General features: G+C 54.2%; 11 protein-coding genes across 11 annotated transcripts; 7 read left to right on the plus strand and 4 right to left on the minus strand.

Moving 5' to 3' along the window:
• Nucleotides 1–2,032, minus strand: EV422DRAFT_361294 (uncharacterized protein). Its single transcript, XM_053066649.1, has 2 exons — nucleotides 1,597–2,032; nucleotides 1–1,529 (listed from the first exon to the last, which is right to left on the minus strand). Exons 1-2 carry the CDS (start codon nucleotides 1,938–1,940, stop codon nucleotides 254–256), a joined length of 1,620 nt encoding a protein of 539 aa, XP_052927638.1. The 5' UTR covers nucleotides 1,941–2,032; the 3' UTR covers nucleotides 1–253.
• A 2,248-nt stretch (nucleotides 2,033–4,280) lies between these two features.
• On the plus strand, nucleotides 4,281–5,755 carry EV422DRAFT_521588 (thioredoxin-like protein). Its single transcript, XM_053069765.1, has 6 exons — nucleotides 4,281–4,331; nucleotides 4,504–4,629; nucleotides 4,739–4,831; nucleotides 4,902–4,999; nucleotides 5,075–5,341; nucleotides 5,591–5,755. The coding sequence occupies exons 1-6, from the start codon at nucleotides 4,328–4,330 to the stop codon at nucleotides 5,675–5,677; spliced, it is 675 nt and encodes a 224-aa protein (XP_052927639.1). The 5' UTR covers nucleotides 4,281–4,327; the 3' UTR covers nucleotides 5,678–5,755.
• Nucleotides 5,756–6,019: 264 nt separating this feature from the next.
• On the minus strand, nucleotides 6,020–7,013 carry EV422DRAFT_493787 (NLI interacting factor-like phosphatase-domain-containing protein; the record flags this gene model as incomplete). The annotated part of the gene is made up of 3 exons (XM_053067696.1): nucleotides 6,020–6,477; nucleotides 6,548–6,806; nucleotides 6,876–7,013. 3 exons carry the CDS (start codon nucleotides 7,011–7,013, stop codon nucleotides 6,020–6,022), a joined length of 855 nt encoding a protein of 284 aa, XP_052927640.1.
• Nucleotides 7,014–7,159: 146 nt separating this feature from the next.
• On the minus strand, nucleotides 7,160–8,226 carry EV422DRAFT_361396 (uncharacterized protein). The gene is made up of 2 exons (XM_053066651.1): nucleotides 7,232–8,226; nucleotides 7,160–7,168 (listed from the first exon to the last, which is right to left on the minus strand). Exon 1 carries the CDS (start codon nucleotides 8,049–8,051, stop codon nucleotides 7,419–7,421), a length of 633 nt encoding a protein of 210 aa, XP_052927641.1. The 5' UTR covers nucleotides 8,052–8,226; the 3' UTR covers nucleotides 7,160–7,168; nucleotides 7,232–7,418.
• Nucleotides 8,227–8,415: 189 nt separating this feature from the next.
• Nucleotides 8,416–9,543, plus strand: EV422DRAFT_493636 (mitochondrial import inner membrane translocase subunit Tim54; the record flags this gene model as incomplete). The annotated part of the gene is made up of 2 exons (XM_053067684.1): nucleotides 8,416–8,671; nucleotides 8,747–9,543. 2 exons carry the CDS (start codon nucleotides 8,416–8,418, stop codon nucleotides 9,541–9,543), a joined length of 1,053 nt encoding a protein of 350 aa, XP_052927642.1.
• A 207-nt stretch (nucleotides 9,544–9,750) lies between these two features.
• Nucleotides 9,751–11,115, plus strand: EV422DRAFT_521594 (zinc knuckle-domain-containing protein). The gene is made up of 2 exons (XM_053069766.1): nucleotides 9,751–10,186; nucleotides 10,414–11,115. Exons 1-2 carry the CDS (start codon nucleotides 10,072–10,074, stop codon nucleotides 10,941–10,943), a joined length of 645 nt encoding a protein of 214 aa, XP_052927643.1. The 5' UTR covers nucleotides 9,751–10,071; the 3' UTR covers nucleotides 10,944–11,115.
• A 3,422-nt stretch (nucleotides 11,116–14,537) lies between these two features.
• Nucleotides 14,538–15,756, plus strand: EV422DRAFT_565533 (uncharacterized protein; the record flags this gene model as incomplete). The annotated part of the gene is made up of 4 exons (XM_053072330.1): nucleotides 14,538–14,648; nucleotides 14,716–14,851; nucleotides 14,916–15,042; nucleotides 15,114–15,756. 4 exons carry the CDS (start codon nucleotides 14,538–14,540, stop codon nucleotides 15,754–15,756), a joined length of 1,017 nt encoding a protein of 338 aa, XP_052927644.1.
• Nucleotides 15,757–16,812: 1,056 nt separating this feature from the next.
• Nucleotides 16,813–18,043, plus strand: EV422DRAFT_361616 (uncharacterized protein). Its single transcript, XM_053066653.1, has 3 exons — nucleotides 16,813–17,202; nucleotides 17,283–17,377; nucleotides 17,441–18,043. The coding sequence occupies exons 1-3, from the start codon at nucleotides 16,947–16,949 to the stop codon at nucleotides 17,825–17,827; spliced, it is 738 nt and encodes a 245-aa protein (XP_052927645.1). The 5' UTR covers nucleotides 16,813–16,946; the 3' UTR covers nucleotides 17,828–18,043.
• Nucleotides 18,044–18,258: 215 nt separating this feature from the next.
• On the minus strand, nucleotides 18,259–21,612 carry EV422DRAFT_493802 (uncharacterized protein; the record flags this gene model as incomplete). The annotated part of the gene is made up of 3 exons (XM_053067699.1): nucleotides 18,259–18,786; nucleotides 18,913–20,473; nucleotides 20,519–21,612. The coding sequence occupies 3 exons, from the start codon at nucleotides 21,610–21,612 to the stop codon at nucleotides 18,259–18,261; spliced, it is 3,183 nt and encodes a 1,060-aa protein (XP_052927646.1).
• Nucleotides 21,613–22,474: 862 nt separating this feature from the next.
• EV422DRAFT_493914 (uncharacterized protein) lies at nucleotides 22,475–23,845 on the plus strand (the record flags this gene model as incomplete). The annotated part of the gene is made up of 4 exons (XM_053067705.1): nucleotides 22,475–22,766; nucleotides 22,838–22,923; nucleotides 22,989–23,177; nucleotides 23,243–23,845. The coding sequence occupies 4 exons, from the start codon at nucleotides 22,475–22,477 to the stop codon at nucleotides 23,843–23,845; spliced, it is 1,170 nt and encodes a 389-aa protein (XP_052927647.1).
• Nucleotides 23,846–26,102: 2,257 nt separating this feature from the next.
• On the plus strand, nucleotides 26,103–27,437 carry EV422DRAFT_565537 (uncharacterized protein; the record flags this gene model as incomplete). The annotated part of the gene is made up of 1 exon (XM_053072331.1): nucleotides 26,103–27,437. The coding sequence occupies one exon, from the start codon at nucleotides 26,103–26,105 to the stop codon at nucleotides 27,435–27,437; it is 1,335 nt and encodes a 444-aa protein (XP_052927648.1).
• Between the last annotated feature and the right edge of the window lie 353 nt (nucleotides 27,438–27,790).

Below are 27,790 nucleotides of genomic sequence, written 5' to 3' on the forward strand. Positions count from 1 at the left end.
TATGTATTAACTTGGTAAAATCAGAAATGTCATATATGTCACAGAGAAGAGGGCACGTGGAAGATTCAGGGAATGATATGGGTACTGTGTACACAGCGGGATATGCAAAATCAAGAGGAGGGCGGTAGTCCTTCGCAAAATGCGGCTTGAGAAGAATGTACAGAAGGAAGGTTGGAAGGGGATGAGGTTGTGGCCGGCGACAGGTTGACCGATGCTCGGTGATGATGTCGCAGGTTACAAAAGGGTTACGTGTTTACTTCGCATAGCTAGCGCGTTTATTCACCCGCTTGTGCGATGTCTCCGCATGAGCTGATCCCCGAGGTAAGATGTCACTCTCAGCAGCCGGTGCCGTCATCCTCCAACCAAAGATCGAGCTCCTCCAATTTTTGTTCCGGCTTTTCTTCTTCTCCGAGGAGGAGGTCCTGAGCCCGCTGACAGCGCTGTCTCCGCTTTCCGAACTGAAGGAATGCGAAACGGGTGATGCCTCCACTGGGCGCGCCACGGGTTCGTGGGTGAGGGTACGCAGGGTTTTCGATTGAGCATAGTCATGAGGGGTGAAGTTCACTAATGGGCCGCCGGCGGTCTCGAAGGTCTGCGGTCCATGATATGGAGAGGGCCATATCATGGACTGCGGCCGACCACTTGGGGTTGGTGGGTACTGCGGTCCTTGTGCGTATGGTAGCCACTGCTGGCCGTATGGGGACACGTGCCGTGGGTCCACCATCGAGATGCAACTCATCCGTCTAGTGTCCACAAACGATGGGGTAAATGGGTAGTTCCCTGGTGCCGTGTTTGAGCGCTGGCGCACGTATGGAGGTTCCTGCTCTCTTGGTGGATACTTATGCCCGTGCGATGGGTGCTTGCCGGCGTTTAAGAGTCCGAGCGGTACATCTTCATCATCTTCATCTACAGCTTGCAAGGACGCGGTCGGGTGAGATGTATGCATGGGTGGATGCGGGGCGTGATGGTTACAGCAGCAAGTTGGGGCAGGTCCATGGGCGTATGGAGAATGCACCATCATTGGGTGCGCATTGACGGTGGATACACCTTGGTATGAGAGGTTTGGTACGGAATGGTACATAGCGCTTGCGCGATGATGATCCAGCGACGGTCGTCGGTGGTCCACTGAGTACCGATGTGTCATTGGTGGCATTGGTGGCATCCCAGGTACGGAAACCAGCGGTGTTATCGACGGATTTTGACTCTGCACGCTATACCAAGACGCCCTTTTGTCGGGAGTGTTGAATACACCGGAAAGTGGCCGCCTGCCTCCGCTGCCGGACGTTTCCATGTAAGACTGACGCTTGTTGGGGACCGTCATTGCCCCAGATCGAGGATCTGCCGCGAGAGACTTTCTCGACTCGCGGGTCGGGACACAGTCATTCTCGAATGAGATCTTCTTCTTTGGGGCTTTTGGTATGGGGACCGCTACGGGCTTGGCCACTTTAGGCGAAGGCGCCCGTGACGCACCCATCAATCGAACTCGCTTCCATATCGTAGCTTTCGGTGGTGGGGATGGGGCTCGCGACCTAAGACGTGAAATGTTTTGATTAGATGTCGCTTCCTCCAGGTTGAGACTAAATGTTACAACTATACCTCTCCGGTTCCGCCTCCGTGTCCATAGCGCCGAGGGATGAACCGCTCAACGATGGCGACGTCGGGGGAGTGGGTGGCGCCGCCGTCGACAGGACGACAGACTGCCTCCTTGCATACTTCTCACGCCGCCGATTCTCCCGCTCAAAAGCCTCGTCCTGCTTCCTGCGCAAGTCTTCCGTAGGAGCCTGAGCGACGTTCTCGTTGGTTTTGTCGATTACGTTGAGCACGTCACCCAGCATAGTTGCGAATGTGTCGTCGCCTTCCGTCCAGACCGTGGACGGTTCCGCCGCGTCGTCCATGAAGCTGAGGTCGAGCTTGAATGGTGTTGAGGCATGAGTGTCCATTGCCGCGGGAGAATAGGTGTTGCCGAAGAGGATGCTCTGAATCTTGCTTGACTGGACTCGATGGGTGGGGGGGGGGAGTGATCTTCCACCTTTCCTGCACCAGAAAAGACTTGCAAAGGGAAGTTGGGGAGTCGGAGGCCTAGTAACGTTGACGTCGCCAGGGCAGGTGCACTCTTGATGATGGATGAGCTCAGACAAGAACACAGGGACAGATCAAGAATGCCGCACGTTCACCTTCTCGGTGTCGCGAAAGAAGGGCACAGAGACACACCACACACACGCGAACGCCGACCACCGGTGCAGACAACGCTTGGGGCTGAGTGATCCGGAATGTGCACCCTCCCTTGCTCAGGTCCGGGTTCCAGGGTCTGAGGCACTCGCTCCTTCGGCCGTCCGTCCGTCACCTCTCATTCAACCAGGGGCAGCTGTGTTTGAGCAGCATCATCGCCTTTCTTGTTACACATGTTGGAATCTCCAGGCGGACAGCAGACCCAAAAATAGGGTCCCCGAGTGACTGCAAGGTCAATCAACGCAATATGATCTCTTGGCTCCGGGGAGCACGCGTCCGCACTGAGCAGGGTTCACAGTCACTATTGTGGGGACTCACTGCGGATGGATCGCACGCGTGCCTTTCATTAGTCATTTATAAGTAACCGGTCAAATTTGTTTGATTTCATTTGGCCGGTAAAACCGCGGCCCTGGTCATGGGGTCCAACTTTCAAGTGCCCAGGCCGCAATGGAACATCCACAGCGGCGAGCCGCGCCTGCATAATGCCACATTGCCAAGGACGATGCGAGACGGGATGTGGAGGTTGACTCCGGAATCCAGTCCATATCGAGTGGACGATCCAGGCATAGGGGATCTGGACCGGGAACTGGACATGTACCGTACAGTCCTGTATACATACATAGATAAGCTACCATCCAGTTGAGGCTCTCAAAGGAACGCGTTCGCGATGTTGATCTCTCACAAACTGTCAATTCCAAGCTGGAACTCCCGTAGGATTCTGACTAGCATGTCGGTGTAGACCGCGAGGCTTCATCGACACCGAAGACTTCGAAGCATGACACATCGTCTGCGCTATAGCTCGCAGTTGGTCGGTTTCCGGATGGTTTCAAAGTGTTAAGTTGGTGCGTCGTAGTGGAGAAATCAACCTGCTCGCCTGCACGACGGTGGTTTTGGCCTCCCTCAAGTATGTCCAAAATCTCCTCACTCCCATCATCATCAACTCCTCTCCGCGGAAATGGGACTGAGGAACCGACGTACACGGCCTCATTGAACAGACAGCCATGCCGACAGATGAAGAAAGGGAACCGGAAACCACGCGTTTTCTTCCATCTCAGCAACGGTTCTCAATGATGCGCTCTGTCATCCTTTTGAATGGGACATACGGCACGAGCCCGAATGGTGTGCTTGTGTACTGTTTCAGCCACCCAGAGAGACTCAGATGGCTAACATCCCATGCATAGTAGATTCGAACGACAGTGCCTTTGCCTTCAACGCGAGGTTTGGCCCTTCGCCACCAGAATAGCTTTGTGAGCCCGCCTTCGAACGTGATCCTCAGACTTGGCGCTCACGTTTCTCGAGATGACCACGACGGAATCCGGTTGACCCTTTGAGGCGTACGTTCTCGCCATTTATTGCAGCGATCGAAGCTGGCGAGGCTGAAAAAACGTTTTGCGTGTAAGGGGTTCAATGTGTCCTGTGAAGAACAAGCCTTTCACTCTGGCTTCCAGTGTCCTAGCGCCTTGTTGGATTTGCCCGGGGCCCAAAGCGGTCATATGCGCACTCTAAGTGGACGTGGGGTCGATGGGGGCGGTTGCAGGCTACTCGATTTTAGAACGGTGCACTCGCGGATACCATACCATTGGCAAGCGAAACGAAGTGGCCCCATCTCCGGAGAAAAAACATTCCCTTTTGGTGTTGGCGAGTTGCGATTCCTCCGTGAGACCAGAAATTATTCGTTCGATAGTGTCCTTTGACGAAAGTCGTCGGTGATTGCGTCTACGTGCTGAACTCCAGTCCGTCCCAGGTACTAGCCCCAGAGGCTCGTATGGAATCTAACCGCTGCCGATCCTGGTCTTGCAGACGTTTTTCACTTCAACGACCCAATTCAACGACCCAATCCGACATCCCTCTTCGTCTCGCGTACTTGAACTTCTCAAAACTGAGGGCGGCCTACGTATCAAAGGAGATTCCCCAGGTTATAGCCCCGTTCTTGAATGTCGTCCTGCCGGAATGGATTCCTCGAATGCAAGAATTGTTGGATGCGATTATATTCACAGACACGTGACCCAACCGGCATTTCGCAATTTACATGCGACATCGGAGAATGTAGCTTCGTTCGCATTCCATCCCACTTCAACCCCAATCTCACACAGCAACAATGGGTACGTATACTCTCAGAGGAGGATGGGTCGCTTCCTGAGGTCGGGGCGACGAAACTCCGCCCGGCAAGATAGCCAATTGCAGGCATTTCCAAGCTTGGGAGTGTAGCGGAGTTCACTTTTCCGTCTTCAATTATGGCAGGCGATCTCACAGTGTGTTTCTCTCCGTGATCAGCTCCCATCATCGGAAAGAAGGCTCCCAACTTCAGCACCCAGGCCCTCGTTGACGGCCAGTTCAAGAAAGTTTCCCTGGACGACTACAAGGGCAAATATGTTGTCCTGTTCTTCTACCCCATGGACTGTAAGTTCGAAATGACGATCAGACGACCGTCCCTGCGCTATGGATGCGGGAGGACATTGGCAGAGGCGATTGAGGACCGGAGCTGATAGTTTTTATGACTTCCCTTTAGTCACCTTCGTGTGCCCCACCGAGATCATCGCTTTCAGCGACCGCGTTGAGGAGTTCCGCAAGCTGAACGCTGAGGTTATCGCCGCTTCGACGGGTACGTCCACCCAGTCTGGTTCTGATGTTCTACAATCAGTGGAGGATGCTAAATCACAACTTCCCTACAGACACCGTTTTCTCTCACTTGGCATGGACCAACCAGCCCAGGAAGGACGGTGGTCTCGGAGAGATGAAGATCCCAATCTTGGCCGATGTGACCAAGAAGGTAGGGGCGAGTGCTTCGGATTCTCTGAAGATTACTGTGAGCGAAAGACTGACTGGGATGATGTGCACCATTTAGGTCTCCAGCGACTACGGTGTCCTGATCACCGAAGGTGATGACGAAGGTGTTGCGCTCCGTGGTACCTTCATCATCGACCCCGAGCAGAACCTCCGCATCGCTCACGTGAACGACCTCCCCATCGGCCGTAACGTCTCCGAATACATCCGTCTCGTCGAGGCTCTTCGCTTCCACGCGGAGCACGGTGAGGTCTGCCCCGCCAACTGGCAGAAGGGAGGAGCCACCATCAAGACCGACCCCAAGGCCAGCAAGGAGTACTTCAACAAGGTCTGATTGGATCCACAGCCGTCCCTTACCGTTAGAAACCCCTTGCAATCCTATGTATGAAGTGGAGAGAGCATCTTGCATTTTTATCTCGCATCTTTTTATGTATTTACGTGGATCGACCCGCTTACATATGCAAGGGGTTCAGAATCAATCCGCATGCATGAAAGCTTCCATAAATGTCATCCATTCTAACCTCTTTCCCTCTCTTCCGACCCTTACCTTTCCCCACACGTATTGGCTGCATCATAGATCGACGGAGTGCAACATCAGGCTAGTCGCAAGAGGATGGCAGAGGGATCTGCACAGGAACCTGACACGAAGAAGCGAAGGCCATGAGCATTGGTGCAACTCAGCGATGAAGTCTGTTATACCGGGTCGAAGTTCACAATCGGCGGGGAGAGTATATGTTTTACACACAATTTTCTTGACCAGATCAAATAAAATAAGGGAGGTGGGATGGTAATCTACGGAGGATAATGATTGTTGCTGCTGTGTCGGTTGTGCCCCCGTAATGGTGTGCCCTCGATTCTGGAGAGCTCCGGCTATACTAATGTCTACGCCTAGGGTAACCGCAGGTGTGGCGATGCTGCTGTACATACGCGTGATCTAGATACAGGCAGATGCCGAGATACGAGGGATTCGAGATTGCCTCATACGGCCGAAATCGATGATCCTGGATCACTGTTGCGGAGGCGCCCCAGGCTGGCCGGGCGGTGCCACCTGTCCCGCTCCATTCCAATAATCCCACAACTTGAGCCCCTTGCTCTTATTCTCCTCCATCTGCTTCTTGATAAACTCCTCCTGCTGCTTCTGCACCTCGTTCATCTGCTGCTTCATGTTATCCGCGTCCTGCTCCGCTAGGGCACGTTCTTCCCGTGCGAGACTCTCGATCGTGTCGATGATGTTGACGGGTTTGTGTGTGTTGCCTGTCACTCCGCCTAGCATACGGGAGAGCCATGACCGGGAGGAGTTGGTAGCTTCGTTAATTTCGGGGATGCGCTGGTTGAAGTCTTCGCGAACTTTTTCTTTGTAGGTTGCCCACGAGGAGGCAACATCGTCCGGGTCGATCGAGTTGACGATGTTGAGGATGGGACGGATGTCTTCCATGCCGTAAATGGTTGCGAATACGTACAGTTCTAGGAATGGGAACGTCACACGTGAGTGACCCTTCAGCAAGACATCTCCCTCCTACTCTACCCCTCTCACCTTCGAAGAACGTCTCCAGCTTCTTCAATTCCTGGTCTCCGCGCTCTCCCTTCCAGGGCTTCAGCTTCAATCCGTTCTCTGGCTGCAGCTTGTACGATTCGGGGTTGATGTCGAGGATGATGGTTTTGCCGATGTCGCGGTTAAGTTGGCTGAGGTCTTTGACGTAGACGCCATCGACTAGTTTAGTATGGTCCCGGTAGAGACGATACATTGCGTAGAAGAAGTGAGGGTCTAATGCTTGGCACACTGGTTCGGCAAGCTTGGTATTGGAGAGAAGGGTGAGCGATTGCCTTCATCGCAAGGAATCGCAAGCACAAAGGACACTTACGTAGCCCGGCGAGTTGGTGAAAATGACGACTTCGTAGTATCTGCTCAAGTTGGCCAAAAATTGCTTAACGCCTGGCCTTGTTGCTACCCGCCATCCAACAGATTTCTGATTATGAAATGAATCAGCAAAATGATACATGTTCCCGGACTGCATCGAAACCGGTTCTGCCAACGTACATCCCACTCCAAATGAACCAGCGCGTCGGTCAACTCCACGCAAAGCGTCAAAGGGCGTTGATATGGGGCCGGTAGGGGGTCAGGTAGGAGTTTCGTCGAAACAGGGCTTTCGAGGGTCTATCAGCAGCGAGGCGGTTAAGTATTTCTTCGTGGCAGAATGCTACTCGTTCGAAAACTCACAGTGCGAAGGTTTTTTAAGTTATTCCATGCGCGGATGTGGTAATTTGTGAAGTACGATTCTTCTGCATCGGCTCTCTGTTCCTCAGTGGGGATCCCTGTGCATCCATCGACGTTCCATCAGCATACACGTCCTGAGATATCGCTCGGACACGTCTCACACTCTCGGTGAGAGCGGATTGCTTTACTGTCACCTACCCAAATAGACAAATGCGGAAAGCGAAAACATCCCAAGGGTAAACATAAACATCCGTGTGCTCCGCTGCATTTGCCTCTTTTCCTCCTCCTCTGCCTGCTGCTTCCACTTCTTTATCCTCTCTGCTTCCTTCGGATCCATGTGGTGATGGCCTTCATCGACTTCCGATTCCGCGCCAGCAGCTTTGCCGCCCCCTTGCGGGCCAGCGGCAGCCGCAGCCTCCCTCCGTCGCTGGTTAGCCGCAGCTTGTGCGAACAGGTCAAGCCCTTGGCTATCTGCGTCCTCCGCCTCCTGCTGGCTGTTCCGTTCCTTTCGCTCGGCCTCCTTCTCTGCCTCTCCCGGCGCGTTTGGGCTTGCGGCCTGGTCGTTGTTGTTGCCCCTCGGAGAGGAAGCTTTGTCTGCGTTCGGGTCAGAGGCCTTTATCCGGATGCCGGCTCTTTGTGTGAATTGGGCTAATGGTGTCGCACTCGGCCTGCCGAGTAACATGGGTATCCGTGGGCTAACCGTGTTTCTGTATACGACGCTCGCCGATGAACTTTGTGCCCGGAAGGTGTTCAGTAATTGTGCTCCTGTTCCCGCTGGTTGTCGGAGCAAGCCCTTTGTTAGCGATGTCAATAACACCCGCATCGTTTTGTTGGCCTTGGCTCGGGAAAGCGAACAAGTGCTGGAAACTCGTTTTGCTTATAATTCTCAAGCGGCAAACAAGGTGAGCTACTAAATGTGAGGTAGGTCCTTCCAGCGAAGTCCTCCGTTCGTGTGGGATTGCTTTGAAGCTGTGATGGGGCGAATCTGCCGAGAAGAGCAGGTGTTGTTGCCAGCGAAACTCGGCGAATTCCCGCTTAGCTAATGACACCCGCACCCGATGTCACGTGGGCGTCCGCATTATTCAGGCCAGATTCTATTCAGGCCGGAAGGTGGCAATTGCATGCACGGCGGTCTTCAACCACGGCATCGACAGCCAGAATACCCCCACCGCTTTCTCAAGCAAGTCATGACGGTCTTGCAGTCCATCCGCTCGCGGCTTCCGTCGCGGAACTGGTCCATCTTCTGGGGTGTGACCGGCGGCCTGACCGGCTTGGGCTTTTACGACAAATATCACCTGAAGCAAGTCCGTGAAGACCTCTCCTCAAGGGCGTCCGTGCTCGCGACCCAGCACATGCCAACTTGGGAAGTGCCAAGGAAAGTAAAGGTGTTTGTGGCTCCTACCCATTGGGCCAGGTATTGGTTCAAGGAATATGTCAAGCCAGGTGCGTTGAGTTACGTCGGAATTGCAATTTGCGTATGAGCACTTCTCTAAAGCAAGTCTACGCATATTACTCCAGTCTTTGATGCAGCAGCTCTCGACTACGAAGTGATCGAACCAAAGGATGCGGGTCAAGTGCGGCAGCAGGTCCGGGATCTGATTTGGAAGGGCAAAGATGAATTTAGGGCACGACCGGCGAATTATGTTTACGAAGCCAACCCGTACAACTCGTTAGCATTAAATGTGTTATCAAAACCGACATACGATGCGGCGGAGGGGTTGGTTGCGGTGGGGCCGAACTCATGGAGGGAAGTGCTGAGAGGATTGAATGAGGGAGCTATGTCCGAGCGAGGAGTGGTGGACGTATTACTCAACGAGAAGGCAGCAGCGGAAGCTACTGCTGAAGCAGCGAAGGAAGTGGCGTCACCACCACCGACAGCGGGTGCTTCTGATGCAGCGGCGGAGACATCCTCCACATCACCAACGGCAGAAACAGCTACCCCGCCAACTCCACCAGCAACCCCAGCTGTCGCAAAAACCGACCCAGTCGTCCCTCCATCCCATCTCCTGGCGCAAAACCTTCCGCCATTTGCTCTCCCGTCGCTAGGCTACATAACAGGCCGCAACCAGTCCGGATACTCTGGGTTCCCAAAACGAATTTGGGGCTATTTCAATGAGCGCTACACGGCGCGCGAGATTGGTGAAGAAGCTTTGAAGATTGCGTTTGATCGTGTGCGCGAGTTCACGCCTGAGGATGCCAACTTGGGTGCCAAAGATGTGTATGTGCACAAGGACTGGGATGACGAGTTGAAGAAGGTGGTGGGAGAAGTACAGATTGAGGAACCGCTCTTGAGCAAGCTGTACATTTATGCTTAGGTAGATGGTGGATTCAGTTCCCCTGCGGCTCTTACATGCACAACCATCAGGATGCGCGGCCAGAGCCCAAGTAGTCGTAGTTTGGATAGCACCGCGTACATATGTATTTATTTGTCGCTTTACATCGTGTGTTTACATAGACGTTGATTCCGGGGCACAGAGCCATCTTACGGCCCTTTCCTCAAGTCCCGCATCGTTCAAAGTTAAACTGACTGCGATATAGTGCGAAGAAAACCGCAGGCATCATAATGTGGAAGCCATTGCAACTCATCTAGCTAGCTGATCCTTCCATGGCTTTCCACCTTCCATATGAGCAAAGGGGCTCGAAAGCGGAGTCTGGCACTGGGAGATTCGCGAATCCGTGCGCCTCCGCCACGCCACGCATGCGCCACACATATCTCCCTGGCTTTCCCATCTTTCCCGTCTCAACAAAGAGGCCCGGCAAAATAGCGATTCACAACGACAATCTGCTCTGGATAGAACACCGCAAACGCTACTCTCTCATATCACAACACACACCAAACGGCAATGAGCGCACCAGTCTTCGGCAACTCAGCCGCCCCGGTCACGTCACTTAGCGATATACGAACTTTTTCGCGCGGAGGGACCCGGTCACAGCCGGGACAGTGCCAGAAGTGTCTTGGTGAGTACTGCTATTGTGAACGGAGGGATGTTCGAGCTGGGTCGGGGTCGGTGTGGTGCGATTGGGGCTTGGAAGGGTCGAACCTCTTGGTGGATAGGGTCTCGGAGATCACGGCGGCGCGGTGTTCAGTACGAAACCATTTAACGATGATCGGATTAGAAGTAGCGGCGGATGTGTCATGAGAAGCACATAGCACTATAGTCTGACCCATGTTTCTCCTCTTCCAGGCACAGGACACTGGACGTACGAGTGCACCAACGCCAGACCCTACGTGCACCGCCCCTCGCGCACAAAACAGCTCGGCAAAGGCAAAGACGGCAAACTCGCCAGCGAGCAAGTCCGCGGTTCCTCCTCCGCATCCTCCTTGGGGCTACGAAAATCTGGCTCAACGAAAGGACTGGCGGATCAGATATTGAAGGAGAAGAAACTGGCACGGAAACGCGCGCGGAAGGGGAGTGATTCGGATTCGGACTCGGATTCTAGTTCGGATTCGGATTCGTCGAGTGATAGCAGCAGCTCAGATTCGGATTCGGACTCGGATTCGGATAGTGGGAATGGGAGTAGTAGTGATACTAGTTCGAGCAACACTTCTTCGTCGGATTCAGATTCGGACTCGGATTCAGGTTCGGGTTCCGGCAGTGACTCGTCGCGGTCGTCGAGGGGAAAGTCGAAACGGAACAGTCGGAAAGAGAGTGGCGGACGTAAAGCTGATGATGGACGGAAGGGTGATGACAGGAAACGTAGGAGGCTCTCGTGATTGCCTACATTAGCAAATATCGAGTGCTGGAAAGTTTGCGAGGGCTCCCAATGTAGTGCACCAATACCCATATTCTCTTGTGTCGTTCGGCGTCTCGGGTAGTCGGGAAATCCATAGCACTATCCAAGCTTTCCGTTTTGTAAATAATTGCCATAGTATGCGCCGCTCATAAGTAAAATTTATGAGAATTTTCATTGTTATATGCAAGCCAAAAACGGAAAGAAAAGATGTTACAAGAAAGCAGCTTGCTCTGTACATCGTCCGCCAGTCGTACGTTCGCCATGTCGAACGCACATATCATAAAATGTAACTCGGTATCCTGACGGCAAGCCTCCCGCCTATTTTCAGTGGAACCCATTCACTTGCGAACCTCCACGTTCACATCCCGCGGGGTTCCGGTCCTAATCTGCCACACCTTCACACCATTGCCCAAAAGACTCACACCGCCAAGAGCAGCGACTCCGTTCCAGACAATACCGAGCGGGCCACGCACTTTGATGGCCTTGGGCAAACTGTATGCGAACAGACCGGCAGACGCAAGAGCACCGACATCGTAACCGGTGCGGTCATCGCCAGTCTGAAGAAGGTATCCAGAGCCGGCGAGAGCAGCAGCAAGACCAGTCAACACGAGAGGCGCACGGGAAGCCACGATCGGGCCCGCTGGGGGGCGGGACGCCAAGCTGGTGTAGATACCCGCTCCACCGGTGAGGGCCGCGACGACGTAGTGAGGGAAAGGGTCGACCTTGTTTGCGACGCCGGTGAGGGCTCCTGCGGCCGTCTCGACTTTGGAGGGGTTGGGGTTGCGGACGTCGACGGTAGGGGCGGATTGAGCGATGGAGGAGGTTTGTGTCTGGATGGCGTGCTTCGCGTCGCTTACGCGTTGCTGGAGAGCGTGCACGGCTTCTTGGGATTTTTGCTGGGCGGCGTGTGCGGCGTCCTCGGTCTTTTGGCGCAGGGTGGACGTGGCAGAATGCGCGGCTTGCGATGCGTCATGCTTGAGATTGGCTGCAGAGTTCTGAATGTCGTGGGCGGTCTTGTCGGCTTGAGAAGATGCGGGCGTTGAGCGGTTAAATGGCCACCATCCCGAGGAGGAGGTCTGCGCGTTGGTCTCGGCATCGCGCTTGGCGCTTTCAGCAGCGTGCTTGGTAGACTCCCACGCGTTGTCGGCCTTCCTCTCGCCTTCCCTAACAGCGTCCTTGACGTCCTTCTTTGCGCCCCACCACGTCTTTTCGGCATCCGCCTTGGCTTTCTCAGCAGTGTGCATGGTGGCGTCCCAAGCGTGCTCAGCCTTCTTCTCGCCCGCCTTCAATGCATCCTGGGCATCCTTCTTTGCACCCCACCAGGTCTTTTCAGCATCGGCCTTCACATGCTCAGCGGTGTGCTTAGTAGCATCCCAGGCGTTCTCCGCCTTCTTCTCGCCTTCCTTGATGGCATCCTGGGCGGTCTTCTTGGCTCCCCACCATGTGCGTTCAGCATCGGCCTTGACAGCTTCGGCGGTCTCGCGGGTCTTCTCGTATGCACGGTCACCAGCAATGTCGGCGCGACGGGAGATATCAGCAGCGCCGTCCTCAGCCTTCGAGACGGTGCTGTCGATGCTACGCCTGGCGTTGTCGATGCCGTCTTTGGCGACATTGGCGGCGTAGGCAGCGGTGTCTTGAGCCTTGGCAGTGACGTCATGAGCGACCTTTTCGGTGGTGGCTTTGGCACCCCACCATGTACGCTCCACCTTTTCTTTCACGGCCTCGGCCTTCTGTGCGGTAGCACCCCATGCCTTCTCCCCGGCGGCGTCAGCTTGGCGAGACAAGGTCGAAGCGGAATCCTCAGCAGCGCGGACGGTGTTGTCGACGGACCTCTTGGCAGTGTTCAGCTTGTCCTGTGCCACGGCGGAGGCGTAGTTGGCTGTGTCTTGAGCCTTCTTCTCGACGTCGTGAGCGACTTGCTCGGTCTTGGCTTTAGCGCCCCAGAGGGAGTTCAGGATGGACGATTTGGTCTCTTCCGCCTTGACTTCAGCGGTATGGACGGTGTTTTCCACGGCGTGCTTGGTATCTGCGGCGAGCTGTTTCGCGCGCTCTTCTGCGGCATGAGCGGCGTCACCAACGACATGCTTCACGTGCACGTACTCGTCCTGCACGCGGTCGACGGCTTCCTCGGCGGCGTGCTGAGTCTTCTCCTTTGCGCCCCAAAGCGAGCCAAGAAGGGAGTTTCCAGCCTCGTCGGCTTTGCGAGAGATCTCGGCTGCTTTGTCAGAAGCCTTGTCCGTCGTGACCGCCGCGGTCCTTTTCACGTCCCTCCAGTCTTCCTTAACGACATCGGCGGCTCCGTTGGTCACTTTGCGCGTCTTGTCCGCAACTTCCTTGCCGACCTCTTCAGCTTTGCTCTTGGCGCCGAACCATGCGGATGTCCATCCTTGCTTTACTTCCTCGGCCTTTTCCTTTGCGGCGGCTGCAGCACTTTTCGCCTTCAGCTCGGCGTCGGATTCGATGACGGGGTTGCTCGTGCGGTCCTTCTCGTACTGGTAGCCTTCTGCAGGCGCGGCAAAGTTGGTACCAGTGTACTGCTGCTTGATGTCGTGCTTGACGTTTTCGGCGCGTTGTTTTGCGTAGTGGGCAATGTCTTCGCCGCTCTGCTCAGCGGCGTGCAGCACGTTCTTGCCTGATGTGCGTTGATCAGTTGCTACATGGGAGACTGAAGCAAATAGCGAGGGATTTGAGTTAGCTTTACTGTTCTTTTTCTTTTCAATATCCGTCGCCAGATCTAGATCTAGAAACATGGTATTGCATTGCTTACCGTCCTCCGCAGCCTGTTTCGTCTCGTGAGCGGCGTTTTCCGCATGCTGCTTTGCGTTGAAAGCAGGATCCTCAGACTTTCCGCCGAACCAGTTGACCATTGTGGTATAGGGTGATTTTGCAGTGTTGTCGAGGTGTGTGGGATGGAATTTGATGGGGTCCTCCGGAGGGTATCAAAAATTGGAGAACGCTGGTGGATAGCTGGATTCGAGGATGAGGATTGGTATTCTTTTTCTGGACAGGCTGGACATGGGAGGGGCGTTGGACGAAGGCCTCTGAATAAATAGCCTCGTCCAGGAGGCGTTGGGGGTCGGTCATCCGTCTGATTCCGCCATACGTCACACCCAGCAATAACGGCACAACGCGTCATTTGCCCCACCAGCCGTGCCAATGCTGGCCGGCCTGCGCGGAGGAATCATGCATGACCTGCCAGTAGTAAGTACTGTGTGCATTGCAAGGAGCCCCACGGACAAGGGCTGGGTGTGGGTCCATCTGGCAGTGAACGCCCGTGCAATGCGAGTGTGTGCAAAGCGAGAAGCGAGAAAGCGAGGGCCAAGCCACGTCATGACATCATGCCTCTGTCCAAGGGATGCTACTATCATAGGGCTGCGCACTTGGGGGCTTGGCACTGGGCACTCCCACCAGGAACTCATTAGATACAGCACTTCGCTCTCACCTAGTAACCAGATATATATAGGAACCCTATTCGCACGTCCGGTCTCTCATCCCGCCTCGATAGCGCTGCTTTCACTAGTTGATACGAATACACTACTATCGAACGAATCCCTCAGGATCGTCTACCACCGATATGCCGCCAATCACAAAAAGCACACCTGCCCACTTCTCGGCACTCCCGCAGGAAATCTCTGTACAAGTCGCGAAATACCTCAACACGCGCGAAATAGGTCGGCTTGCCCAGGTATTGCGGCTCCGTCTAATGTGAACCAGCTTCGCTCAACCTCACACCGTAAGATTCATTTCATCAGACTTCGAAACACTTTGCTGCTGTATGCACAGATGATTACCTGTGGAATCTCATTGCCGTACGTCGGTTTGGCGAGAGTGGGACCTCGGTTGGCGGGACTGGACACTTGGAGCTGTACAAACGGCTTGTATCACAACGTACGCATCAATCGGGGCATCGGCTTGTTCTCAACCTCATAAACTGACCCCTCCCTTGCTTCAGACTCACTCAACGTTCCAGCCGAAAAGCTCAATATCGTATGGAACAACGGGCAATGGTGGAAAATCATTGAGTCGCCCGAATCCCATTCCGGAAAAGTAGCGTTCCTCAACGCGGTGTGGTGGTTTGAGTGAGTGGTTATGTGGTCAATTATTGAGGGCACAGAAACACCGCTCACGCGTTACGTGGTGTATTTTGTAGCATTCGATACCAAATCAAAGGCGTTCCTCGCGGCCTATATATCCCAACATGGCGCGTCCTGTTTCCGGAGCGGACGGGGGGTCTGGAAGGCGTCCAGTTTCGCATCAGCGTCAAGAACGGTGGTGATGGCGTCGAGCATGCCAACCTGGTTTCTGAGAAGCGCATGTCGGAGATTCTCCCGGAGAGTGCGAGCACCGCTGCTACAATCGGATTCCAGCACTTCATCAATCTTGAGCGCCATTTGCCGGACAACCTTAGCCCTGTCCCCCAATGGGTCGAGTTGAGTATGCCAGCTCTGAATGTAGGAGACTGGCCTGGCGCTGCCCCCTATTGGGACGTGGACATCGAAGCGACCGACCACACGAGCACCTACAAATACGGGATGGTGATCGACTGGTTCCAACTCGTTCCTCAGAGACCAGTCTCTACGTCAGGCGAGATTGAAACACCTGCACCAACACCCACCGCGAACGAGAATAAAGAAGACTTGCCACCCCCCTTTCCCGTCGGCGCGCCACAAGGTCCTCCTGGGGAAGAGCCAAACACTGTTCATCCAGAGATCCAGGATGTCATCGGGGGTCTAACAGGTCGAATTCGGACGGGTGGGGGTGCCATCAGAGCTGTCGCGAGCCAGATGCGTTGAACCTCCCGACCGGCAGCTCTTGTAAATACATTGTAAATACCACATAGGTCCAGGTCACCGTAGTCCGTATACGATCAATGCCACCCAGTTTTCAGCTCTACGTAGCCATCCTCATCCGTGCATGTAGCAATCTGTTTCGCTGTTCTCTAATCCTCCACTGCCCGTTGTGGGGAAACCGACAGTCTGACAAAGTTCCGAATGCTGGATCTCGGAGCGGGTGGGTCATCGCGGACAGAAAAGGGCCGTTTTCTTTTCCTTTTTCCTTTCAAACTCAGCTTCAACTTCTACGTTCTTCGTACATTGTCAGCTGGACGACGGGTCCTGTCATCCTTCGCGACATTGCGAAGGATGGCCTTGCGCCGTGAGCCGCACAAGTCGCGTCTCGACTCTAAATTCTGACGGAGAGGCGCAGACTTCTGGCCACTGAGTGTGTCATTGTGCATGAGCTCACGCGCCCCCTTTGATGCAAATTTGAGGTCTCGGATGATGTGAGAGAGGGCCTGCCGGTTGGTGCGTTCGCCGGTTTGGGTCTTCACTTCACAACCTTTGGGACAGACAGCATGCCCGCCAGCGGGGGTATTGATGATGAGAGGAGTGCTGCCGATTGCCCGGTTCACCTTAAAATTAAGCCGGGGTGATTGATCAAGCCGGCCGAGTGTTCCGTTCAGGCCTGACAGTCTTATCCGAAGAGTGCGCGTGTGCCTGTGTTGCGCCCGTCAGTCGGTCACAGGTGAGTCACAGTCCGTCCGTCCGTCACGACTCCGGCTGGATGACACTCTCCCATAAATATCTGCTGCCCGGCCACTCGCACGCTGTCTGTCGCCACGTTCTTCGAAAACGTTGCCCACCATTCCCCCCTCTGCATACATACGCTGTACAGCTTCCCTCAGATAAAAGCATACTTGCCAACTGCAGCGTATAAACTCCGTCGTTGCCGCGCCCGCCCTTCATCCTGTCTACACCAGTCCGCAGCTCGTATTCTCCATCGGCGACAAGAATTCTCCGACGAGCTTGACTTGACTGTCACACGTACGGCCATTTCGGGGCAACAAAGCCGCTTCACCGTCGGATAAGGCACATCGCTATTCCACCATAGCGGACTATCCACTCCCACATTTTCCTCACTGGCAGCCTCCAGAACCTCGCGGTTGGCACCCATCTACCCATTCCGCTTTGACAGTCCTCGCAAAATGTCCGTGACACCCGGCACACCACCACCGTACGATGTTGCTTCAGTGAAAACCCGGCACCTGACGCTTTCCCCCTGCGACCTGTTCTTCACGCCAACCCGGTCGAATGTCGGGGTCATTGCAAAGATTACGCTGCATAATACCCATCATAGCGGCAACGCTGTTGGGTACAAAATAAAGACGAACGCGCCGGCGAGGTATTCGGTGAAGAATGTGATTGGCGTGTTGCCGCAGGGGGGGATGTGTGATGTTCTTGGTGAGTTGGAGAATGGGCAGTGATGATGGAAACGCGGGTGTTTTGGTGAAGTTGACGCTGACCTTTCTTTTTCCATCTAGTACGGAGTGAAAGCACGATTCAGCCGGACGACAGGTTTTTGTTGCAAACGATCCGTTTATCGGAAGAAGAGGCGAAACGACTCGATTCCACCAAGGTACGCCTTTCAGTCCTTTTATATTCATTTTCAGGAACTCTGCCATTGACATCTCCCAATCAGTGGCGAACCCTGGATCGCGCGCGCATGACAGACACCTTCATCGACTGCAAAGTCTCCCCCACCCGCCCTCGCGGCTTCTCCAACTGCTCCTTCTCCTCCACCTCCACCACCTCCGCCGCCCTAGCCCTCTCCTCCTCCCCACAGCAATACCGCCGACTCTCATCATCCACAAGCACCCCGCCATCATCACGACCCCAGTCGGGGTCACCATCATCATTACTATCACAGTCGCAGCAGAAACAAATACAACAGCCGTTCAGCTCGGCGGCAGCGATGCGGTTCACGAAAGTGGATTTGATCATGTTTTCGGTGTTGTGCTTACTGCTGGGGGTGGCGATGCCGTACACGAAATCGCTGTTTCAGCTGATCAAGTTCGTGTCGGTCTGAGATCGGTTGACTTGGATTGCTGTTGCGATAGCAGGCTTTGGCAACAAGGACAGGGGTCTTCCTCCTTGTTCGTAATTATTTTTTGGTATTCCCCCCTGCGACTGACGTTGGAGACGAGACTTAAATGTAGAGACTGTTACTCCCCTGCTTCCTTTTCTAACCGCTTACTGTTACTGGTTATCTTCGAGTGCGGGACTTGATGTCTGCTCTGTTGCGGTGAATGTGCTGGCTCACTCCGTACTGATGAGGCTTTTAATTGACGAGTTCCGAGTTGGATGCAACTCAAGGCGTCATGCCCAACATGGTGTACTCAATGCATTTGTGGTATCTGAAGAATATGAAACAATGTGTAGACGAACACACGTCCGTTCGCTCTCCCATCTAAGTTTTCTTGCGGGGCTCGCTCCTCGATCCGTCTGGGCCAGTCCCTTTTACTTGATGACCCCATACTCCTTCATCGTCAACAGATAACTCGCATACCCCTTCACGGCAATGGCAATCGCCCCAGTCCCAAACACCAGCACCACCAAGTCGACAACAACCGCCGTCACAGCCGTGAAAAAGAACTTTGGTCCAAACACCCTCCACACCATCAAATGCCTCCTAAAATGCCCCGCCATACACGTCGCAGCGACAGCGGTAGCACCCACCATCGCAAGCTGCATCAACACCGCCATCCCCACATCCCTCACGAATTTGCCTTCGTTCCCTCGTAACAGCGGGCGCTTCCACATGGCGTACAGCGGCGCGGCGAGTGCGAAGAGGAGTGGCCCGGCGAAGGTGTTGAGGACGACGAGGAGCGGGGAGATGGACCAGGTGAGTTGTTTGACGCCGACGTAGCCAATGTCCCATTGGATGCTCGAGAGCGTGTTTTGGTGGCCGGTGGCGAAATAATAGCGCCAGCCGAGGAGGTAGTTGGCGACGAGGAAGAAGAAGATCCAGGGGGTTGTTGGGACTTCCTTTTTTGTTGATGGGGCGGGTTCGGTTGGCGTTGTGGGTGGGTCCGGGCTCCTCGGCGGTTGGATGCCCGTGGCTTGCGAGATCAACGCACCCATCCTGCTTTGCTTCGGCCCTGTGGATTTGACTGGTTTACTCGAGCCGGAAGCCTTGTCCCTCCAAAGATGCAGCATTTCCAACAAACACAAGATCTGCAAGAACGCAACTCCAAGCATCACCCCGCCCATCGGTTTCTGAAAGAAACTCAGAACGGTGTACGCCACGGCCAAAAAGACCAGATACGACCCTCCAACCGCGTTCGGGATCCCCAAGAAACACACAGCGCGTTTGCTCTGGTCCATCTCCGATGTCTGGATCAGCTCGATTCCCACACAGCGTGAGGCGGAGGTCCATGCAAACAGGCTCGCTAGGCCGGTGGAACACATGCCCAGGCGAGCGACCCAGAATTTCACTTCGGGGAGGTTCATCGGGTCATAGGCTGCGATGTGCTGGTTGTCTAGAGTGTCCAGTGCCCAGTACAATGCCGAGACGAAGAGCGTAAGCGGTAACAGGGCTTTGGGGACGGTTTTTCCCATGGCTTGATCGTTATCCGAGGATCGTAGTGATTTTAAAAGGGCTAATGAGACCACTGGTATGATGAGCATCAACAGGACCACCATGTACGGGGCGGCGATCGACGAGTGCGGTGAAGAGTAAAACGTCGGGATACACCACGGATGCTGCTCCTCACGACAGATCTTTGAGAACTGGCTGATGCGCGTCAGGACCATGAACCCAGCGGAGAGCAAGATCAGATTATCCCGCACAGCGTCGATTTCGACGGCAATGGCCCATATCAGGTTGACGAGTCCAAAAGCTTGCAGCAAGTAGACCGTGATGGCATCTTCCCAGTCCGTGAAGCTGTCCGAGGCGGGGATGATCGTGTGGAGGAGAATTAACACGATACCGACACAGGTCGTTACCCGGGCTGATGTCGGTCTTTTCGACAGCGAGGGCGCGCACTGAACGAGGGTGCCGATAAGATACGCGACCATGAGTCCAAATGTTGTCGAAAATAGATACTCATGCGTTGGCTGCAGAGCGCTGTCCCCGACATTCTCGAACGAGATCAACAGTTTGTGGAACGTTTGACTCCAAGCCAGCCCAGCCCCTAGCGCCGCTCCAGATCCAGCGACGATCCATGGCACCGGTCGTTCGGAAGCCCAGTGAACGGCCGCATACGTGATAAGCGACACAATCGTAAGCAGAAGCTCCACGCATCCCATGGCAATCAACGGAACATCGAAGCGCACCCACAACTTCCGAGCCGCCACGAGGGCCTTCCTGGCAAAGAAAACATATTGCAGATAGACCTCCTGGACCTGCTCAAAGCTCGCGCTTTCTGGGAGCGCTTCGAAACCATCTTCCGCCGCTTGGAAGACATCCTCCAGCTCGTGGATGGCCATTTTAGCGGCGAGGCGCTGCTGGCTGTATTCGCGGATGTAGGTATATATCTGCCGCGCGTTGATGCGCGCAGCTGCCAGCAGGTTCTGTGAGGGCGATCTTCCGTCTTGTTCGACAAAGAAACATTCGGCAATCACGTTTCCGAGGTTGCCGAACGGTATGGGGACGCCAAGTAACATTGATATTGTGGGCACGAAATCGATTTGTGGAGTTGTGCGCGCACCGTCGAGGTAAACAAAGGGATCGCTTGTCCCAAAATCCAGATTCTTTTCCGCTTCCAAAAGTGAGTACAACTCCTCCGCATGTTTGTTTCGGGTTTCGATCAAGGGCTTCTTGCTGTAGATGAAAAGGCCGGCGTTGACCTCTTTCTCGCTATCACCTCCATGGTCTCCCTTGTCATCCATCCCGTGATCCCCAATGATGAAGAGAACCGTTTCTTCATCTATCTTGCTAATCAGGTTTTTGATGATTCCGTTCATCTGGGTCAACTTATCGCCCATTGCGGGATGGTCAGGGCCGTATCTATGCCCCGCATGATCCACTCCGAGGAAGTGTGCAATCAGCAAATCCCAGTCTTTCGGCGTCCGATCCAATACGGGATCAAGATGTTCCAAAATGCCATTATCAACGCTATGGAGATCCCAGACCTCCAGAGACGGGAAGGGGTAGCTTTCGTTCAAAGCACCTGGGTACATGTTCTCCCACGTATCGTCGCCCATGAAGGTTATCCGCTTGTTGTTTCGACTGAACTGGTCGACAATGCTATCTTCGCCGATGACCTGTCCGAAAAAGTTGCTGCCAGCGTCTACGAACGTGGGTAGCGTTCCTGTGGTCAAAGCTTTCAATCGCTGCAATGTGGTGGTCGGAGGGTCTGCACGCACTCGGAATCGAAGAGCATTCTGAGGGTGCCCTCGCAGTGTTTCATGCAAGATGGGCAGCCTATTCGCATAGAACGGTACTGTGCTGTTGTCCGCCCCAGATGCCAGAGCTTCCGCAAGGGTCTCATTGTATAGAGTAAAGTCATATCTCAGGGCATCAAGCACCATGAACACCGCTCGCTTGTATCGAGGTGGATGGTTGCACCAGGAGCCGACTTCAGCTGTAACCGAGTCGGGTCTGATGCATTCGCTTCGCGTAGACAGTTCCAAGCGGGTCAACAAGAACCCGCTGCTGAATAGATACAGGCCGATAATCTGTAATATCGTCACGGCAAAGGTGATGATCGCAAGGGGTGCCCAGTCGCGGGAGACCAGGGATACCGGTGCAAGGTTCACGGATACAAGAGACGGAGACGATTGCTGCAGGCTCTTCTTCGAGGAGGATGCTGCAGTCGACTGGTGTCCCGCTCCAGCGAGTGCCTGCCTTCCTTTGCGGCGTTGCGACATCTTTTCCTGGTCGTCGTGGTAAGCCGGGAACTAAAAGTGCAACTGCTGTAGAAAGGCTGGGCGATCGCCCCACGCCGTTGTGCCCGTGTTGTAGCTTGCTATCGAGCGGCGGGGTACGGCCCTACATAGACGGCCTCTCTTATCGACCACCCCTCACTGTCTTCTTCCTCGCGAGGCTGGCTGGTGGGTGCTTTTGATGCGACTTGCATCTCTCGCATCTCAGCGAGTCTCACGCAGGTGGTGGGGAAGAGTTCTGGCTTGTGCTGGGACTGCGCGGGTGGCTGTGCAGAAGCAGCCTGCCGCGTGCGTCTGTGCTGCTGCGGTCGCTCTCCCTCCCTTTTCCTGCAGATCACAATCACACATTCCACACACACAGCACTCGTTCCCCAAAGCGTCCCAAAAACACACTCACGGAAGGCGACGCAATACCCACTCAGCAGTCAGCGCTGCCACAAGAGAACGATACGTACTGCACCTGGGGAAAGACCCTTCTTATTTGACGTTGGAGCGAATCTCCGCCAAGTTCTAACGACCGTTTGGAAAGGAACGAAAGCGCTAGTCATTCCACATCCCCAACTTGGGAAACTTGGGAAAGCGCGCACTCCCATACGGCTTCGAGAAGGAGAGAGACCACAGCTAGCGGTCTAATTTCGAGCTCAGTATACCTCATAACCTACCTCTGCACTAGCCGCAGACCTTCGTCGACATGCCGCCCAAAATTTCGAAACACGACATTTCACCACCAACTCCGCTCTTGTCTCTGGCGCAAGCTCAGGCAGCGGCTGGAATGGCAGACGTGTACAAGCAGCCTGTCAGCCCCTCTGTTGGACAGAGGAGAAAGGATGGGGACTCGGGAGTACATATGGACAAAGCGAACAGTCCTGCGGGCTCCAAAGGTGCTGCACCACCGCTTTCTATGGCGGCCATACCGCCGTTTTCTGCTGGGCGCTTCGACAGCTCTGCTTCTGTAGCAGGCGGACCGAACGATCCTCGCATCATTCGTGCGAGGTTACCTCCGCCTCAGTTGACATTCCGGCAGTATCAATCCTTTGTGCAGGCGCTGGCGGTCTATCGGCGGCAGGTGCAGGCGTTGGCGGCCGCTGGGGAAACATTCGTGAGAGCACTGGAAGAAATGGCCGATTACGTTCCAGCTGGTGAGTCCCCTGGCACGCCCTTCGATGTTTCTACAACCTATCGGATTCTAAAAACCTAGGCCCATTCCCAGCACAACTTCCTCGTCCGCACGTAGTTGGAGATCTGGACTTCTTGATCGATAGCTCGCATCTGATATCGAACGCGCATCAAATATATGTACGTATGATGACACGAAGCACAACCCTTTGCATACAAATGAATCATACTGACTCGATGAGTAGGCGGAGAATCTGGAGCGGGATTTTGAGGAACCTCTTACCAAGAACATCAATGACATTCTGCAACGAACTGCCACAACTCAGAAGGAGAACAAGGTCCACTTAGCTCGCCTGGTGGAACAGCTACATCTGGAAGAGAAAAATCACAAGTTAGGGAAGAAGAAACGTGGCGATCTAAGAAACATTCAATCCGTGAGTATCGACATACCCTGCCATAAGCCATGCGGTGATGCTGACAAACTTCTTTGGTCCTGCAGAATCTCAACGTTCGCATGACGATTGCAGAAGAGATTAAACGCCTTACGGTTGAGAGCCAAACGATACAGGACTCTCTATCCCATCAATCGATGCCCTACATTCTCGACCACGCAGCGGCCGGAGTTCGGGCTGAATTACAAAATTACGAAACGATACATGAAGGATTGAAGAAGCTAGGAGCGTTTTCGGAGCCGGCATCATCCGATTTTTATCCTATCCCGCAAAACTACCAAACACACCGTGAGAGCCGGTACAGCGTTGTACAACCGAACGGCCCAACAATACCCTACGGTGCGGATCCCGGCGGTTACGCAAGTCAGCGGTTCCCAGGAACACCGACGCAGCAGCAACAAAAGGACGCGACATTACAACGGCTCCCAGGTCCCATCAACACATCTCTGGGCGCGCCGCAGTTATCACGGCCAGAGTTCCGCGCGTTCAGTCCCGCCTTACCACATTCAGCGCCTGCCGCCGCCGCGCCAGCAGCGGAGCGGTTGAAGGGCGTGCCGGAGGATGGCGAGGAGGGGATTTGGGATGCCGAGGCGGACAACCAGGAGTTGGAGTATGTGAGAAAGGCGTTGAGGAGTCTGTGTGGAGAATAGTTTTGGTTTGGACCGCGCGTCGCGTCGCGTGCCGAATACGATGGATGCTCAGGGCGCGGATAGACACCAGGCGGCTTGGAAGCGCTTTGGACTTCCCATCTGAGTAGGACTTTTGGGACGATGGCCATGGCGGCGTATGGACTTGATTTACCCTCATTCGGAATCCTCTCTCTCTATGTAGACTTTCACTATAACCAGCGCAACTGCCGCCCATCTGTACATTTTGTATGACTTACCTATGTAGAATACACCAATAATAAATTGCTACGTAGAGGAGTGAGAGGGGAGGGAAAAGATCTTGACCGTCCTGGAGCTGCCGACAGCGAGGAAATGTCCATCGGAAGGTCCTGGACATACGCGGATGGGAATAGTGCGAAATGCTTACATCGAGGATTGAGATAGAAGAGCGCTCATTCATTCCGGACTCAGGTTGAAAACGAGAGATGCGCCAACCAGGATAGGTCCGCTCAAGCGAAGGACCACACGGTCGCGGAATAAACGAAGCCCCAAACGGGAACAAGCAAAGCCGCAGACACCCGCGCCTTGTCGTCTTTGACGCTTCAGTGACGGGCGCGTGGATTCTCGACTCTCGATGGCGAGCGGCAGGCTGCAAGCAACCTACCGTCTCCTCGCGAGAGCTGCCTGTCCCATGTACAGTAAGGCAGGTGCCTGCAGATGATTCCTGATAGTCCGTTTCCCGGGGTCCCTGCAGGCTCGCCTAGCCATGATCCTTGAAATGCGCGCCGCCCCCTTCTCTGCTACCCCTTCTTTTCCCACCTACTTTTCCCGCCAGCAGAGAGAGATCGTGACCGCGCCACTTCCATTCTTCGTTTATGGGATGCACTCTGAACTATCTCTACCCACAACTTTGTCTTAGTATTACCTGTGGGAATAGGTCTAGCGAATCGCGGGGCATACGCAACCACTTAACCAAAACGTCTAGTTTCATTGACCAGTAGTGACTAAAAGGCAAGGCTCCATGACCTGAGGCGTGGACTTGCAGCCTGCGAAACATCAATGGGCTAGGCGGGTGAGCGTGAGGTTAAAGGGGAGGAGGCCGGGATGCATGACCTGAGGCGTGGACTTGCAGCCTGCGAAACATCAATGGGCTAGGCGGGTGAGCGTGAGGTTAAAGGGGAGGAGGCCGGGATGGCGCCGATGATCCTTTTGCCGGGGCTCGCTTTTCTTTTCTCGACTTTGAAACCGAAAGGGTAGTGGGTTTGCCAACGTCGCCCACCCGATTCCATAGCCCACACAAACTACACTTTGCCGAGTGAAGAAAAGCCCACCATACTACACTTTGTCAATCACGAATCTGGCAATGCGCGGGCTGGGAAGAACACGCGCAGTAGAAGCTTCGGGTGCAGCGAGACGTTGGCAAATAAATCAGCGCAGTTACTATTGCCAATAAATTCCCGCACATCGATGTTCTTAATCGGATTCTGCAAGATTTTGATGCATTTCAGCGTTGGCCAAAAGCTTTGTGAGGCGGGAGAGACACAGAAAGAGAGGAATATATGCATTACTTGTGAGCTACAAAGCAATCTAACCTGCACGCCAAGACCAGCCGGATCACAGACATGATACAACCCCCCAGGCGGAACGACGCTTCACAGTGGACTATGGTTTTGTCCCAGGGCCACAAACACCACGACAACCGTAGGACGGATTTAGGTTGGGAATTTGGCGATCGGCAGGTCCAAGACGGGAACACATCCGTTGACGCTCACACCCAGACCGAGGATCCCTCAACCGAAGCTGCTCGAGAATTCTCATAGAAAACGTTTACTCACCTTTTTTGCTGTGGCCGGTTGACACAGCAGTGACCTCCTCAAATCTCCCATGGCCCTGTGGCCCTGTGCTCTCCTGTGCTTCAAGAGTCAAGACGCGTACCCATGCGTCTGCTCAGCGATGAAGACTTTGCAGACTGAGCAGTGAGGTTCCGGCCGTAGCGGTGAAGTGTCAGGAGAGGTGGACACTGCTTCTCACACAGGAGCGCACACTACTTCAAACCCATCAAGTTGCTGCCCTTGGAGCCTCTCGTGAAAATGAAGTAACTCGATTGTCACGTGAGGACTTCGACGCTCAGCCTCGCTCTGTGGCCAATCTCCATCTTCACCTCCACGCTGACCTCCAAGCACCATCCAGTGTGTCCGATACTCCACTGCATCCGTCAAATATCTAGTTCAGAGGCGAATCGATCTCTCGCAACCAGACCTTTTGCAAGCGGCTTGCTGGACGTGACTACACGATAGAAATGACGGAGACACTGTGCTTCATCGCGAACAAAAATTTGCCAATTCCGGACGAAATAGGCTCGTTCAAACAACTCGAAGAGCTTCTCATCTCTTGCCCTCAAGCGCAAAATGCTCGATCCAAGCCCACGAAATTTCCCGCCTTGAAGGCCGCTATCGATTCGTATGAAACCTATGCTACCACAAGCGGCTTTCCCGAGTTCAACTTCAGCTCGGATCTGCTGCCGTTCATCATTCAGTGCGCGCGACGCGAGCAAGATGGCCATCGCGGTTTCCATATTTTGAAAGCAGGATACTCTGACAGCGTGTCGTATTCAGCAGCTACGGCGGTAGGAATGCTGGCGAACGCGTTCTTTTTGAATCTTGTGTCGGCAGGCCGGGACTCTGTCGTAGCCTCGAGGGCGCCAGACGTCGGTTCAGTCGATTTAGTTGGGTTGTATAGCAAGGAGAACGGACCATCGGCACTTATCGCCACACAGCGACTTGTGTGCTTGGTGTCGTATTTCCATCAGTGCTCAGCAACCCAGCAGTCAGTCTTGGCTTCCAGGGAAATTATCGTCGAACGACTTGTCACCAAGGCAACTCAAAGCGGAGGGATCTTTGACGACCTGGCGCTCAGAAACAAGTTGGTAAAGAAGGATGCATGCAGGATCTACACTGGCAGCATGGAAGAGTCGAGCGCCGGTGCCTTTGTCGATTTTGCAAACAGGCGACTCCATATCCACTCTATCATTCCGTCGTGCACGCAGGAGGAAGTACTGTTCACCGTGTGTCCCGAAGCGTACCTTGCCATTCTCTTCTGTGAGACTATGGCCGACAATGAAGCGATTACATTGCGGAATGTGAAGAGGTGGTGCGCGTTCTCGGGATACGGAAACACATTCCGATTTACTGGCCCCTACGTTCCGCCACAAGGTTCCGCTGATGCAATCACAGTACTGGCCATAGATGCAGTATCTCGCGACCATTTGGGACAGACGAGTGTCCAACGTGACGTCCGCAAGGCGTACTTGGCCTTTTCGAGCGTGCCAGCCGGGACGAAGATCGTGACAGGACATTGGGGATGCGGATGTTTCGGCGGCAACAAAACGCACAAGTTCTTGCAACAAGTCTGCGCCGCTACGATGGCCGATAGATTTCTGGATTATTGCGTCTACGAAGACGCTTATTTGGAGTCGCGCTTCATTGAAATTCTGAACAAGGTGGAAGAGAAGAATATGACCATTGCAGACGTATATACGAAGCTACTGCTTGTAAAGTCGAAGATTGACTATGAAGCTTTTGTGGGACGTGCACTCGGACTAGAGGGTGCGAAACGGAGCTGCATCTTGGTATAATGCATTGTCACAAGTGAATTGTACAGTATATAGTTACTGGTAGCTTTTAGAAGTGCGAGCAGGAGATGACGGCGATTGTGTTGGCCACGTTGGAGAGGTTTCACGAGTTGGAGGCGAAGCTCGAAAATTTAGAGAGAGAAGGAAGTCAAGCGAATTGAGCGCGTCAATGCCGCATTCCTCAAGGTACCTGATTTCATGTGGAATCTGTGCATACCTTCTGAGGTTGGAGCCAAAGTTGCTGGATCATATTCAGAGCTGGAATTGAATTTCCTTTTCGTTGATTCCTGGACCGAGCGTCTCGATGATAATCTTGCTGACCGTCAGCGGGATGCATCGAGGGTGTAGCTTCTCAG

This window comes from Fimicolochytrium jonesii, assembly GCF_025526975.1.
Source record: "Fimicolochytrium jonesii strain JEL569 chromosome Unknown EV422scaffold_5, whole genome shotgun sequence".
Classification (NCBI taxonomy): domain Eukaryota; kingdom Fungi; phylum Chytridiomycota; class Chytridiomycetes; order Spizellomycetales; family Powellomycetaceae; genus Fimicolochytrium; species Fimicolochytrium jonesii.

Coding starts and splice junctions, on each gene's coding strand:
- EV422DRAFT_521594 (XM_053069766.1), top strand. CDS start 10,072: ATGAGCGCACCAGTCTTCGGCAACTCAGCCGCCCCGGTCACGTCACTT. Junction 10,187..10,413: donor ACAGTGCCAGAAGTGTCTTG/GTGAGTACTGCT, acceptor CTCCTCTTCCAG/GCACAGGACACTGGACGTAC.
- EV422DRAFT_521588 (XM_053069765.1), top strand. Junction 4,630..4,738: donor GTTCTTCTACCCCATGGACT/GTAAGTTCGAAA, acceptor ACTTCCCTTTAG/TCACCTTCGTGTGCCCCACC. Junction 5,342..5,590: donor GCAAGGAGTACTTCAACAAG/GTCTGATTGGAT, acceptor GCTGCATCATAG/ATCGACGGAGTGCAACATCA.
- EV422DRAFT_361396 (XM_053066651.1), bottom strand. CDS start 8,051: ATGCGGGTGTTATTGACATCGCTAACAAAGGGCTTGCTCCGACAACCA.
- EV422DRAFT_361294 (XM_053066649.1), bottom strand. CDS start 1,940: ATGGACACTCATGCCTCAACACCATTCAAGCTCGACCTCAGCTTCATG. Junction 1,530..1,596: donor ACGGAGGCGGAACCGGAGAG/GTATAGTTGTAA, acceptor TTCACGTCTTAG/GTCGCGAGCCCCATCCCCAC.
- EV422DRAFT_361616 (XM_053066653.1), top strand. CDS start 16,947: ATGTCCGTGACACCCGGCACACCACCACCGTACGATGTTGCTTCAGTG. Junction 17,203..17,282: donor GGGGATGTGTGATGTTCTTG/GTGAGTTGGAGA, acceptor TTTTCCATCTAG/TACGGAGTGAAAGCACGATT. Junction 17,378..17,440: donor AACGACTCGATTCCACCAAG/GTACGCCTTTCA, acceptor TCTCCCAATCAG/TGGCGAACCCTGGATCGCGC.